We start from the raw sequence: 13,225 nt of genomic DNA, 5'->3' as shown, positions 1-13,225 counted from the left end.
TCAGCACAGAGGCCCATGCAGGGCTCAAATCCATGAACCGGGAGATCAGGACCTGAGCCAAAGTTGGACGCTCAACTAAGCCACCCAGGCGCCCCTTTGCTTAACGATTTAAACTTCAATTTATTCATAAATGGAATATGAATGCCTTGGTAAGTTTTATAACAAAACTTAGATATAGTATTTATCGTGCTTAGCACAGAACCTTGTACATAGTAAGCAATCAATAAATTATGCTGTTTTTTCATTATTATTGTTTTTGTTGTCGTTTTTTTGCTACTGTTTTTGGTGTGGTGGTGAGAGAAAGTCACGTAGACTGAAAAAATTTTAAAACTAAAAGCAATTTGAAACAATACCCTTCCTTGGGTACAAAAAGGTTATTAACACACTTTTTCCTCCTTCCTCATCTCTCCTAAATAGAGGTATCACAAAACTGGAAAGTAAAAATCTCTCTTTAGAAAATTACAATAGTATAAGGGTGCCTGGGTGGCTCAGTTGGTTAAGTGTCTAATTTTGGCTCAGGTCATGATCTTGCAGTTCATGAGTTTGAACTCTGCGTCAGACTTTGTGCTGACAGCTCAGAACATGGAGCCTGCTTCGGATCTGTGTCTCTCTCTCTGCCCTTTTCCTGTTTGCGCTCTCTCAAAAATAAATAAACATTAAAAAAAATTATTTTTTTTTTTTAGGGGCGCCTGGGTGGCGCAGTCGGTTAAGCGTCCGACTTCAGCCAGGTCACGATCTCGCGGTCCGTGAGTTCGAGCCCCGCGTCAGGCTCTGGGCTGATGGCTCGGAGCCTGGAGCCTGTTTCCGATTCTGTGTCTCCCTCTCTCTCTGCCCCTCCCCCGTTCATGCTCTGTCTCTCTCTGTCCCAAAAATAAATAAAAAATGTTGAAAAAAAAAAAAAAATTAAAAAAAAAAAATTATTTTTTTAATTACAATAGTATACATCAAACCAATATACAGCTTATTTCTGTGGGACAGAACTATAAGAAAAGTGTGCATTCTATAAATTTTTTATAATGATCATGACTTTGTATAAAAAATTTTTTAATCTATTTGAAAATAATAAATAAATCTATCTCCATTTTTTTAAAAGACTGTTACATATAAGTTGTGGTCTGCTGCTTCCTAGAAACTTGAGATTAGTGGACATTCAACAATCTCAACATGAGCTGTGAAATAATTTGAGTCAGATGAAGAAGATCTCCTGAATATCTTTTGTACATGTCCCTAAAACAAAGGGCAGGGCATATTAGAACACCATTAGAAATTGGTGTTTTTTTTTAAATCTTTTATTCTTTTTTTAGTATTAATACATGATAAACACATTCATAAAATTACATAACCTAACATTCACCATTTTTAGGTGTGCAATTCAGCGGTGCTTAGTATATTCACAATGTGTGCAAACATCACCCCACTTTATTTAATTCCTGAACATTTCCACCATCTCAAAGAGAAAGCTTTTGACAATCACTCCCAATTCTCCCCTCCTCCTTCCCCTGGCAACCACTAATCATTCTCTGCCTCTAGATATGCCTATTCTGGGAAGTTCATATAAATGGAATCATACAATACGTGACCTTTCATGTTTAGGTTCTGTCACTTCACATGTTTTCAAGGTTCGTCCATGTTGTAGTGTATATCAGCACTTTCTTTCTGTGGCTTTGCAGTAGTTCACTAAATGGATATACCACATTTTGTTTATTAATTCATCAGTTGGTTAACATTTGGGTTTTATCAATTGGTTGACATCAGTTGTTGGTTGACATTCATCAGTTGGTTGACACTTCCACCCTTTGGTGATTGTGAATATCCACATATAAGTTTTTGTTTGACCACCTATTTTCAATTCTTTTCAGTACATAGCTACAAGTGAAACTGCTGGGTCATGTAATTCTGTTTAATTTACTGAGGAACTGCCAAACTATTTCTCAAAGCAACTGTACCATTTTATATTCCCCCCAGCAATGTAGAAGGGTTCTAATTTCTCCACATCCTAACACTTGTTATTGACCATTTCTTTTTTTTTTTTTTTTTTTTTTTATCAGTGCCATCCTAAGGAATGTGAGGTGGTATCTCATTTGGGTCTTTATTTGCATCTCACTAATGACCAATGATACTAAACATCTTTTCATTTGCTTATTGTCCATTTGTTTATCTTCTCTGGAACAATGTCTATTTAAATCTTTTTCCCACTTTAAAATTCTATTGTCTTTTTATTATTGAACTGTTAAGACTTTTATCTTTTACTCTTCAACAAAACAAAAAACAAGGGTGCCTAGGTCGTTCAGTGGGTTAAGCATCAGACTTTTGGTTTTGGCTCAGGTTATGATCTCACAGTCTGAGTCTGAGCCCTGCGCTGGACTCCAAGCTGACTGTGCAGAGCCTGCTTGGGATTCTCTTTCTCTCTGCCCCTTTCCTGCTCTCTCTCTCTCTCTCTCAAAATAGATAAATAAACTTTTAAAAAATAATAAAATAATATAACTAATTGGGGGCAAGGATGCTTGTAAAAAAGGTTGAGACTAAAGAAAACAGAGGAGGTAAAGTACTAAAGTAACCAGTAGTCTATGCTAGTTAATAATCTTATTTTTCATTTTTAATAAGATCTGCCATTAGTACTGTTCTTCATATGGATTCCTTTCCCAGGCTTAAACTGCATCTAAATGAGACCTTCATAACTATAATCTTATGGGATTTCACCTCTTTTGAATTCTCAGATTTTCATCAGTACAATGGTAATATAAAACCACTCAACAGTTCTGGGACTTTATCAATAATGAATGATAACAGAGTCCCTTTGCAACCAAATGCATCACATAAAGACTGTATACCCACCAACAGCAGAAGTCATTAATTACTGATTGCCAGGAGATACTACTTGTCCTACTGAAGAATACAAACTACAAATAACACTTCTACATCGTTTCTCTATCTTATCCCATTGTTAGTAACTTTATTTTGGCTACCATCTACCTCATCATCTTCCTCTCCCTCTATTTAATCTAATCATAAAGTGCTAACTATATCTCAAAACATTTATTCTTAATGTATCCTAACATATCAAGATATATTTTTCCCTTCCTCTCAACATTTTCTGCTATCACTCTAATATAAGCAATCATTATTTTTCACCAAAGCCTCCTGTCTCTTTGATGCTGCAATCCAATTTAGAGATGAAAAATAAAAAAACATTTCACCAGTCAGCTAAACCAAAAACCTGGGAGTCATACTTGATTTCTCCTATTCTTGAAAGTAGTTTGCTTCTCATTGTTGGGAATTGTGCTATATAAATGGTAGTGACAAAACATTATAATCTCTGTCCCCAAAGAGTTTAAAATAGAGTTTAAAACCTAGTGAAGGAGACAAACACAGAAGAAGAAAAACTTATTTGGGGATTCATGGAAAGCTTCTTAGAAGACAGAGAATAACAGGGGTATCTGGCTGGTTCAGTTGGTGGAGCATGCAACTCTTAATCCCAAGGTTGTAAATTTGAGACCCACACTGGGTGTAGAGATTACTTAAAAATAAAATCTTTTTTTTTTTTAAGTTTTATTTATTTGAGAGAGAGACAGAAAGAGAGGTGGGGGAGGGGCAGAGAGTGAGGGGGAGAGAGAGAATCCCAAGCAGGCTCCGTACTGTCAGCACAGAGCCTGAAGCAGGGCTTGAACTCACAAACTGTGAGATCATAACCTGAGCCAAAATCAAGAGTCAGACATTTAATCGATTGAGCCCCCCAGGAGTCCCCCAATTTTTTTTTAATGTTTATTTATTTTTGAGAGGGAGAGAGCAAGCAGGAGCAGGGAGGGGCAGAGAGACAGGGACAGAGGATCTGAAGCAGGCTCTGTGCTGACAACAGAGAGACCAAGGCAGGGCTGGAACTCAAGAACTGTGAGATCATGACCTGAGCCAAAGTGAAATGCTTAAATGAGCCACCCAGGTGACCCTTAAAAATAAAATCTTAAAAAAAGAGAGAGAAAGAAGAGAGAACAACAGAGCTGGATTTGAGCCCTACGTTGGGTGTAGAGATTACTAGAAAAAAATAAAATTAAAATAAAATAAAATAAAATAAAATAAAATAAAATAAAATAAAGCTGTATTTACCTATCTCTTTGCCAGAACACAATTCTAATTAGTCATGCAAATCCTCTAACACTTATTACAAAGGGATTTCTCTTTGCCATATAATTTTCTTTTATTAAATATATATATTTTTTAAATGTTTATTTGAGAGAGAGTGTGTGAGCAAGTGGGAGGAGCAGAGAGAGGGAGAGATAGAATCCCAAGCAGGCTTTGAGCTGTCAGGGTAGAGAGCCCAACACAGGGCTTGATCCCACGAACCATGAGATCATGACCTGAACTGAGCTGAAACCAAAAGTTAGACACTTAACCGAATGAGCCACCCAGGTGCCCTACCACAAAATTTATACACTCAAAAGTTTATCTGTTTATTAAATCATCTCTTCAAGGAGTTCCATTTAAGAAAACCAGAAATAAAGGCTCATATAAAGAATAAGTTTAGGGGCGCCTGGGTGGCGCAGTCGGTTAAGCGTCCGACTTCATCCAGGTCACGATCTCGCGGTCCGTGAGTTCGAGCCCCGCGTCGGGCTCTGGGCTGATGGCTTGGAGCCTGGAGCCTGTTTCCGATTCTGTGTCTCCCTCTCTCTCTGCCCCTCCCCCGTTCATGCTGTGTCTCTCTCTGTCCCAAAAATAAAAATAAAAAACGTTGAAAAAAAAAAATTAAAAAAAAAAAAAAAAGAATAAGTTTATAAGGAGGGGAAAAAGGTAGTAAAGAGTAGTAATAGTATAAAGTAACACAAAGTTCATAATTATCCCTATTGACTTTAGTACACTTGTTTATTTATTTGCTTTCTCAAAATCTCCAAATGAGAAACTAAGTATGGTTCAGCAGCTTTATAATCCTCAACCTTCAAAGCCTTGCAAAGTAGCTAAAAAGAAGGGTAATGAGGCATTGCTTAAGATTAAATCTTTTTTTCTTCACTATTGAAACTCAACATTTAAAAACTGGGTACTTGGAATGCCTGGGTGGCTCAGTCAGTGAAGCATCCAACTCTTGATTTCAGCTCAGGTCACGATCTCACGGTTTGTTGAGTTTGAGCCCCACATCAGGCTCTGAGCTGACAGCAAGGAGCCAGCTTCTTGGGATTCTCTCTCTCTCTGCCCTCCCGGCTTGCACTCGTTCTCTCTCTCAAAGTAAATAAATAAAACTTAAAAAAAAAAAAAAAACACTAAACTGGGCTCTTTTTGTTAAGTGAAGAGGAAAAAACTGGAAAAGAAAGTTAACAGAATTATTCCACTAAATGAACCAATCACAGTGTGCCACCCCAAGAAGCAAGTAAAACTACCGTTTTCTCAAAGAAATTGCATTTCAAAGTTACAGAAAATAGTCAAAGAACATCAGTTATTCCACTACAAGCAACCTAAAACAATATATTCTTGGGGCGCCTGGGTGGCTCAGTCGGTTAAGCATCCGACTTTGGCTCAGGTCATGATCTTGCGGTCTGTAAGTTCGAGCCCCGCGTCGGGCTCTGTAGTGACAGCTCAGAGCCTGGAGCCTGTTTCGGATTCTGTGTCTCCCTTTCTCTCTGACCCTCCCCCGTTCATGCTCTGTCTCTCCCTGTCTCAAAAATAAATAAACGTTAAAAAAACAAAAAACAATATATTCTTGTTCACTTTCCAAGGACATTTTCAAATTTTCATCTAAAAACCTCAAAAAAAATTGCTTCTAACCACCCCTACCTCCCAACTGAATTATTTAGAAGATAAGGAATGTAATTTCTCACGTTGTTTATTCTTAGTCTTAGAATCACATCTGCTCTCATTCTGTTCACACTCTACAAATTCTGTAATCTGTTTTTGTGCCGCTTCAAAAGACGTACAGTACAGCTGGATTCACAGAGCAGCCTACAATTACAGAGCTCTTCAAACAGAAGGGTTATTCAAAGGTCAGAGCGGTCTTAAGTGCTCATTGATAAGAATTCTCAACAAGTTAACTTATCTGTACTTCTAAAAACAGAAACTCTCATAGCAAGAACTGATTAAAAAAGCAAAAACAAAAGAACCATAATACAGAAGGTAAAATTTTTAATCCTCAGAAAGACCTTTGCTACTTTTTCTTTAGGGCTGTAAGCCAAAACAAATGAAATGGAAATTTCAAAACTTCCATCATGAAGAAATAAGGGAAAAGTTAACAAACTGAAATAGAATTTACTGTAAACATTTTGCTTTATTTTTAACAGCTTAAAGCTAACAAAAGAGTTAAGAACACTCTTTGTTCCCTTGATCAATAATTCTGTCAAATTACAACTTTGGAATAATATATTGCTCAGAAGTCAATTCAGACTTAATTGTTTTGTTCCTTGCTGTTATGGCCTTCCCTATCTTATAACTTATTTCTGTACTTGGAACATGACATTTTAATGAAGATTCACCAAAAACTTTGTGCTCTTATGTGAGAAGCATTAATGAAAGACTGACACTGACACTTTTACTCCTGGGGTCAATTCATATAAAGCAAAAATATAAAAATAGAGGCCTCTCTCTTAACAACTCCTGTTATTAGTGAAGAGTAGGCTTTCACTGAAAGATAAAAGACTTCTCTGGATAATACTTTACATAAAATTTACTGCATTGGAGAGACTAACACTACAGGTAATATTAGAGCCATTCCAACAATCTAAAATCATTTTTAGCACAAAATATTTATATTGTTGGAAATATTTTTTAGTTCCATTGATTAAAAAAACAAAAAGGAGTAACTTCAAGTGCTCAAAAACAAAACTAATTTGGATCAACTATCAGAGTTTAAATATGCACAAAGAATCAGAGAATTGTATCTTTAAAAAAAAAAAAAAAATAGATAAAGCCCAGAAAGATTAAGTAACTTGCCCCAAGGCCTCTTAGCCTGCAAAGAGAACTTAGCCTGCAAAGATGTCAATAACAATAGGTAGCCCTTATGTGACTCTTATCATCTGCCCTTCTGAAGATTTTATTTATATTAATCTATTTAAACCTCACAACTCTGTGAGGTAAGCCTTATTATTATTTCCATTTTACAGATGAGAAAACTGAATCAACTGAGGAGGATAAGTAATCCATTCAAAGTCATGGAACTAAATTTAAGCTCAGGCAGTTTGCCTCTAGGGACCATGCTTTTATAAATTACTTAACTACTTAACCCCAACTCTTAGGCTGAAGTCCCCTGGTTACCATACAGCAAGTTTACAGCAAGAAGCAAATAGAAAAGGTTATTCTTGGAATTTTCTTCAAGCAGTACACAAAACCCTTCAAATAAAACCCAAGCAAATAAACTGTTCAAATAAAAAGCGAAAGAGAGAAGAACCTGAAATATGGAGACAAGGGGGAATATTTTTAAATAAATATAAAATGAAATATAAATGTAACTTTGGTTTTGGTGATAGGAACAAAGTAAAAACAGCTTGCAGATCATTCAAAGAACCATTTTTAAAATGTGCAGCAGCTACTTTATTCTACCTGTATCGACTACATTTTGCTTCCTTCCCCCCCGCAGCCCCCACCTTTGGTTCACATCAGTTACAAATTATTCTGTCACTTCAAGCAGTATTTTACCCTGAGAGTCATAGCTGCTGATAAACTGAACTCCTTACAGACTTAACTTTCCCATCTGAAGATGCTTTGGCAGAACTCCATTCCCTCGTAAACTCATCTAGGGACTCACCTCCCCTAAGAAATACCAACAAACCTTTATCATTACTTCTCAGTCATTATGTAATATCTATATCTCAAGTACTCCCCTTAAAAAATAAAAACAGATAATTGCTCTTCTAACATTCAAACAGGATATTAAAAGCCTCTTAGATCACTACAAATCTAAAATAAGAAAATGGAAAATGTGAAAGAAATTCCAGAGAAGTAATTTTCCACGTAATATGATGACCAAGACCCCCAAAAAATATATTTTGGAGCACAATGCAGTAAATGCTCACACTCACATATAAAACATACAGATTTCATGAAACAGTACTTATCCTCATTACACTAAAATCATTTCAGTTGCAAAATCCACTTATTGATTTTAGATCACAAACTGTGTCACCTCCCACAGTATAAAAACTCTGTTCTGTTCTAACAAATTCTTACCTAAAAGTTCCCAAAAGACAGTCTTCAAATATCCCTGATTAAAAACAAAAACCTTTTTGTGGCTTTCTATTCTTAAAATAGAAACAAGAAGCTTTAAGTCAAAGAGAAAAAAGACAAAAATAAATTTTATTCGAACTACTTAAATATTAAATATTATGGTAGACATCAGATGACATTTTCACCAATAATTTCTTATGTAATTTAAAACTAAATCTTTCATAAGTATTTAGTTTAGTACATGACATAGGAGAAAATAAAAGTGAAGCCTTACCACAGTGGATTTGTACTGCCCTTTTCAGGAGACAGACTTACTTCTTTCTAATGTAGCAACACAATCCCAGGAAATGAAAGACAGTGAGAAAGAGGAGGGAGGGAACAAGGGATGAGTCAGGGAGAATCGTAATATGCCAACGAATCTGTGCCCTACGTGCACTGCAGGGCAATTAAAAGTCAGAGTCAAAACGCAAAGGAATCATCAGACTCAGGAAGAGGAAAAAAACACTCGCTCTTAAAGACATATCTGAAAACTTGACATTTGTAAAAATGTAACATTTTCACAAAACACTTTTATATCATTATTTCTGTGAGATAGAGAGCTAATCTTTCTATTTTCTAATAAAACTGAAGTTCAAAGAAGTTAAATGAATTCCCCCCAAAACACAAGGCAGAGCTGGGGCCACAAAATTCATTTTGTGATTTCCAATCCTGTTAACTCACCACTCTCTGGCAGGTAAAAAAAGAAAATAAAAAACCCTATCTTGTAATTCTAATGTCAATATAAACAATAATAAAAAATTATAATCCAGTTTAACTCTGAAAAGCTAACTGCTAATTACAATTAAGATGTGTATTCCTAATTGAATTTATATTTCTAATTGCACCCCAATTAATCACCCCCTCCTTGTATCTCTGAACACACCTATCTCATAGCATGTAACATGCTACACATGGTTACTGACATTTATATCCTCTCAACCAGCTCTGAGCTCAAAAGTAGGACCTGTATTTTATTTAACTTTTGTATACTTAGCATCTAGCATCGTGCTTTATATGCTTTACTGCATATTGAAAATTAATCTCTGAAGGGCTTAAAAAGTATAGAAATTAACTTATTTAATTAATCTTCACCAACTCATTGTAAATGGGCTGACACTATTAATGATTGCCTTAGAAACTAGACTTTATAAATAAACTGAAGAATATTCGGGAAAATGATTCATCTAAGGCCATGTAATTAGACAGTAATAAACACTCCTAGGCCATACTCCTTCTCAAGGAAAACCAAGACAAAGTACACGAACTGGTGATACCTACAAGTATTGCTCCACGGAACAGAAGCCTCAGTTTCTATTCCACACAGACATTTCAAAGGAATTATAGAACTATATTTTGACCTCACATGATGGTGAGTATCAGTAATTAGGAATGATCAGAAGCAGATTGAGAATCTTTCACATCTAAGATATAGAAATTGTAACTATATGACTAATGTCCCAGTTTGAGGAATAATGCCCATGGATAAAGTAACTAAAAACAAAATGATACAGATCCTTGTAAAGCCTCAGCTTGATGTCATTTTAACTTCTGGTTTCTGGGAGACCAGTAAGAAGCCTGGAAATTGCCACTCCACCCTAACAACAAGTGAAAAAGCTGACCAAATGGAGAAATCTGTGACTCTGCTTAGATCTGTAAGAGAACTGAGGTCACAGAGCAAGCCGTTGCCCCCAAGACAGGAGTGACCAACAGGCAACACAGGAAATAAAATGTGCAGCAGCTACTTTATTCTGCCTTAATAGAGGTAGAATATCTCACAGCTTAATAGAGGAGAGACTCATGAGCAGTAACCTCCCCAGGAACCAGTGCCTAGTTAGGGAAATGAACTGGAGCTTTCTAACTGCTGGAGGCTCAGGGTGGACAAAACTGAGAGATAAAACTTCAGAGAGCCTTTCAGTTTCCGGTTCTGCATGTAAGGAGCTTGAAAGTCACCACTCTACCCAAACCAGTAAAACGCTGAACAAACTGAAAAATCCACAACTATTCGAGGATCTGTAAGTAGAGAGGTGATGGCACAGGGCAAACTACTGCCCCCAAGACTGGAGAGACACACAGAAGAATATGGGGAATCACAGCTTACCAGGCTGGGAATTGTGCAGGGGACGAGCACTGAGGTAGGCAAACCTGAACTATAATTGATGAATTGCTGGAGGCTCAGTGTGGCCAACACAGAGTTTGAAACTCCAGGAGGACTCCCTCATAGGAAGACCCCTGCAATTTTGTGAGATTTACCTCCAGGAGACTAACCAGGTACTCTCAATAAATACCAAAGAAAAATCCCCTCATGCTTCTGACAGGAGGAGGAGGAAAAAGAACTATCTTGAAATACATCAGGGCACTCTGCTTTGTCCCCAAGAGAAACTAGTTAATCAGAGCCTAAACAACCTATGGGCAGAGAAATACCCAACTCCAGCCCACTCTAGCCATCTCATCCCACCTAATGGGGGAAGAAAAAACTGAGAAACGTTTGTGAAGTTTACAGTGAGCCACAGGCTCAGTAAAAAGACTGACCTAATCATAGGACTATAAAAAATCCCTCACCTTTCCCCTAAGGCCTCTTTACAGCAGTTCCTTTCACCCAGTGCACCATGTCCAGCTATCAAGAAAAAATCACAAGGCATACCAAAAGGCAAAAACATAATTTGAAAAGATGGAGCAAGCATCAGAACCAGACATTACAGACGTTGAAATTACCACACTGAGAATTTAAAGCAATTATGATTAATAAGCTAAGGACTCAGGGGGGCGCCTGGGTGGCTCAGTTGGTCAAAGCGTCCAACTCTTGGTTTCAGTTCAGGTCATGATCTCACAGTTTGTGGGTTCGAGCCCCACGTCTGGCTCTGTGCTGGCAACATGGAGCCTGCTTGTGACTCTCTCTCTGTCCCTCTCTCTCTTTCTCTCTCTCAAAAATAAATAAATAACAACTTAAAAAAATTTTTTTTTAAATAAGCTAAGGACTCTCGTAGATAAAGGAGATAGCACGTAAGAACAATGTAAGCAAAGCGACAGAAATAATAAGAAGGAACCATGAGATCAAAAAGATCTGTAACGGAAATGAAGAATACTTTGATGGGCTTCCATTAGACTAGACATGGGTAAGGAAAGAATTTCTGAGCTTGAGGATATCTCAATAGAAACATCCAAAACTGAAAAGCAAAGACAACAAAGACAGGAAAAAAAGAACGGGATATCCAAGGACTGTGGAACAACTACAAAAAGCATAAATATACAAAATTAGAATATAAAAAGGAAAAGAAAAAGAGAAAGGAACAGAAGAAATATTTAAAACAATAATGTCTAAGAGCTTCTTCAAATTAATGTCAGACACCAAACACAGATTCAGGAAGTTCAGAGAATATCTAGCAAAATAAATGTCCCCCCACCCCCCCCAAAAAAACCCCCACCCTACATCTAAGAATATCATTTTCAAACTACAAAAATAAAAATCAAAGAAAAAATCTTAAGGCAAGCCAGAGTTAGAAACATCTTACCTGTAGAGGAACAAAGATAAGAATTATATTGAAATTCACCTCAGAAACCATGCAAGCAAGAACAGAGTGGACTAAAATATTAAAAATGTTGAGAGAACAAAACCCACCAATGTAGAGTTCTATACATGTAAAATTACCCCTCAAAAATGAAGGACAAGCAAAAAATCTCAGACAAGCAAAAACTGAGGAAATGTGCTGTTAGTAGACTTGCGTTGGAAGCAATGTTAAAAGAGGCTTATTAGAGAGAAGGAAAATAATATAAGTCAGAAACTTGGATCTCCGTTAAGAAAGAAAGAGCATCAAAGAAGGAATAAGTGAAGGTAAAATAAAAATTTTTACTTTTCTTATTCTTAATTGATATACCTGATAATAGTTTATTCAAAGCAACTCAATCATGTATGCGTACATATACAGTATATATATGCACATACACATATACATACATATGCATGCTTATATAAGTGAAATAAATGACACCAGTGATACAGAGATGACAGAGAGGAATTAAGATTATTTTGTTATGATAAGGTACTCACATTACTCATGAAGCAGCACAGTGTTATCTGAAAGTGAACTTGGACTAGTTGTAAATGTATATTGCAAACTCTGGGGCAAGCACTAAAAAAAGTAAAAAGAGAAATGTAATGGACATGTTAAGAAAGGAAAGAAAATGGAATCATACAACATGCTCAATTAAAACCACAAAAGGCAGAGAAAGAGTGGAAGACAAAAATGGGAACAAAGAATAAGGGCAACAAGTAGAAAACAGTAACAAATATGCTAGACATTAATCCAATTATATCAATAATCACTTTGAACTTCAACAGTCCAAATACACCAATTAAAAGACAGAGTGGATCAAAAAACAAGACCCAACTATATTGTCTACAAGAAACTCTAAATATAAAGACACATACACAGTAAAAGTAAACGGATGGAGAAAAATATACCATGCTAACAACTAATCAAAAGAAATAGGGGCACCTGGCTGACTCGATAGGTAGAGTCTGTGACTCTTGATCTTGGGGTTGTAAATTTGAGCCCCATGTTGGATGGAGAGATTACTTAAGAAATAAAATCTTAAAAAAAAAAAAAAAAAGTGGGAGTATTAATTTCAAACAGAGCAGACTTCAGAGCAAGAAAAGTTATCAGGAATAAAGAGGGGCATTACATAATGAGAAAGGGGTTAAACCTCCAAAAAGACATAATAATCTTTAATGTGTACACATCTAACAACAGAGTGTCAAACTATGGGAGGCTAAAACTGATAGAAGTGCAAGGAGAAATAAATTAATCCACTATTATAATTGGAGACTTTGACACCTTTCTAGTAGAAATAGACCGAAAAGTCACAAATGACATAGTTATATTCAGCAATTGGATATAATGGGCATCTATAAACTACCTCATCCAATAATAGAAGAATATACATTCTTCCCAAGCTCACATGGAATACTCACCTAGACCATTCTGGGACATGAAACACATCTTTACAAATCTAAAAGAATAGAAATCATACAATGTCTGCTCTCAGGACCACA

At 36.4% G+C, this 13,225-nt stretch overlaps 1 protein-coding gene across 16 annotated transcripts in view; it reads right to left on the bottom strand.

Moving 5' to 3' along the window:
- Window positions 1-13,225, bottom strand: part of BCL2L13 (BCL2 like 13) — an 88,883-nt gene that overhangs the window by 6,309 nt on the left and 69,349 nt on the right. For 7 of the 16 annotated variants that reach the window (XM_058744256.1, XM_058744253.1, XM_058744255.1 and 4 more), the window contains 2 exons: window positions 13,145-13,182; window positions 12,221-12,302 (listed from right to left, as the gene is read on the bottom strand). The exons of 4 other annotated variants lie outside the window; for them this stretch is intronic. In XM_058744256.1, coding sequence (XP_058600239.1) covers window positions 12,221-12,302; window positions 13,145-13,182 — 120 coding nt within the window. Of the gene's footprint in view, window positions 1-12,220; window positions 12,303-13,144; window positions 13,183-13,225 lie in introns of those variants that run through there. 5 more of the 16 variants (XM_058744266.1, XM_058744259.1, XM_058744264.1 and 2 more) reach the window with 2 other exon arrangements.

Source organism: Neofelis nebulosa, chromosome 8 (assembly GCF_028018385.1).
Source record: "Neofelis nebulosa isolate mNeoNeb1 chromosome 8, mNeoNeb1.pri, whole genome shotgun sequence".
NCBI lineage: Eukaryota > Metazoa > Chordata > Mammalia > Carnivora > Felidae > Neofelis > Neofelis nebulosa.
The sequence above is the reverse complement of the archived record's forward strand: the minus strand, read 5'-3'. Positions and strand labels throughout refer to the sequence as shown.